At 70.3% G+C, this 806-nt stretch overlaps 1 protein-coding gene across 1 annotated transcript in view; it reads right to left on the bottom strand.

Moving 5' to 3' along the window:
* Adamts16 (ADAM metallopeptidase with thrombospondin type 1 motif, 16) overlaps positions 1–592 on the bottom strand; it is a 99,799-nt gene extending 99,207 nt beyond the window's left edge. Inside the window, exon 1 of the mRNA XM_013013835.1 lies at positions 59–592. Within this exon, the coding sequence (XP_012869289.1) occupies positions 59–592 (534 nt within the window). The remainder of the gene's footprint in view (positions 1–58) is intronic.
* Positions 593–806: the final 214 nt, after the last annotated feature.

Below are 806 nucleotides of genomic sequence, written 5' to 3'. Positions count from 1 at the left end.
GGGCAGGGAGGAGGGGAGCAGGTAGGGGGGAGGAGTCTGGAGACCAGACAGGCCCTACCGGACAGTGGGGTCCGCACTCACCCCTCGGTGCCCTGTGGACGAGACCGCGCAGGGGCGCAGGGGCGCGGGGCGCGGCCGGCGGCCGGCTGCCTGGTACTGTCCGGCCAGCTATTGCGGTGCGGGATCCCGAGCACGGTCTGCGCCTCTGGCTGAGCGCCCCTGCGCCCGGCGTGAACCCGGGCCCCGCGCCCGCAGCAAGGGAAGCTGCGCTTGCTGCGCGAGCCCGGCGCGGGTCACTGGGGACTCCGCGAGAGCGAGCGTCCCCCTGGGGGTTGAGGCTCTGGGGACCGGGAAGCAGGCGCGTCCTCCGCCGCCAGCCCCGGCCAGATCGCGGGGCGCGAGGCATGGTGCAGGGCGCTGGGCGCGAGGCGCGCAGTCGATGCGGGTAGAGCTGCCCAGGGCCGTGCGCGCTGCGCAGCCCGACGCCAGCTGCTTGGGCTGCCTGCCGCCCGGGATTTTCAGTGTGAGCGGGGCACGTGGACACCGGTGCCCGGACGCTTTGCGAGTGCTCGCGTGTAAGTGTTGCACCCATGTGGGAGTGCGCGTGGCTGCTCTGGGCAGGCCTGGAGCTGTCCAGGATGCCCCGTGGCAGAGACCGCACACCTTCTCCCAATCTCAAGACATCGCGTGTTTCCTAAGTGTGGTTTTGAAGGACCTCGGAGGGCATCGATTTAACAGGAAAGGGAATCGGGAGAGATGGAGATGTCCTGTGTGGAGATGTCCTGTGTGGAGGGGTCCCGGGCTCC

Source organism: Dipodomys ordii, unplaced genomic scaffold (assembly GCF_000151885.1).
Source record: "Dipodomys ordii isolate 6190 unplaced genomic scaffold, Dord_2.0 Scaffold21, whole genome shotgun sequence".
NCBI lineage: Eukaryota > Metazoa > Chordata > Mammalia > Rodentia > Heteromyidae > Dipodomys > Dipodomys ordii.
The sequence above is the reverse complement of the archived record's forward strand: the minus strand, read 5'-3'. Positions and strand labels throughout refer to the sequence as shown.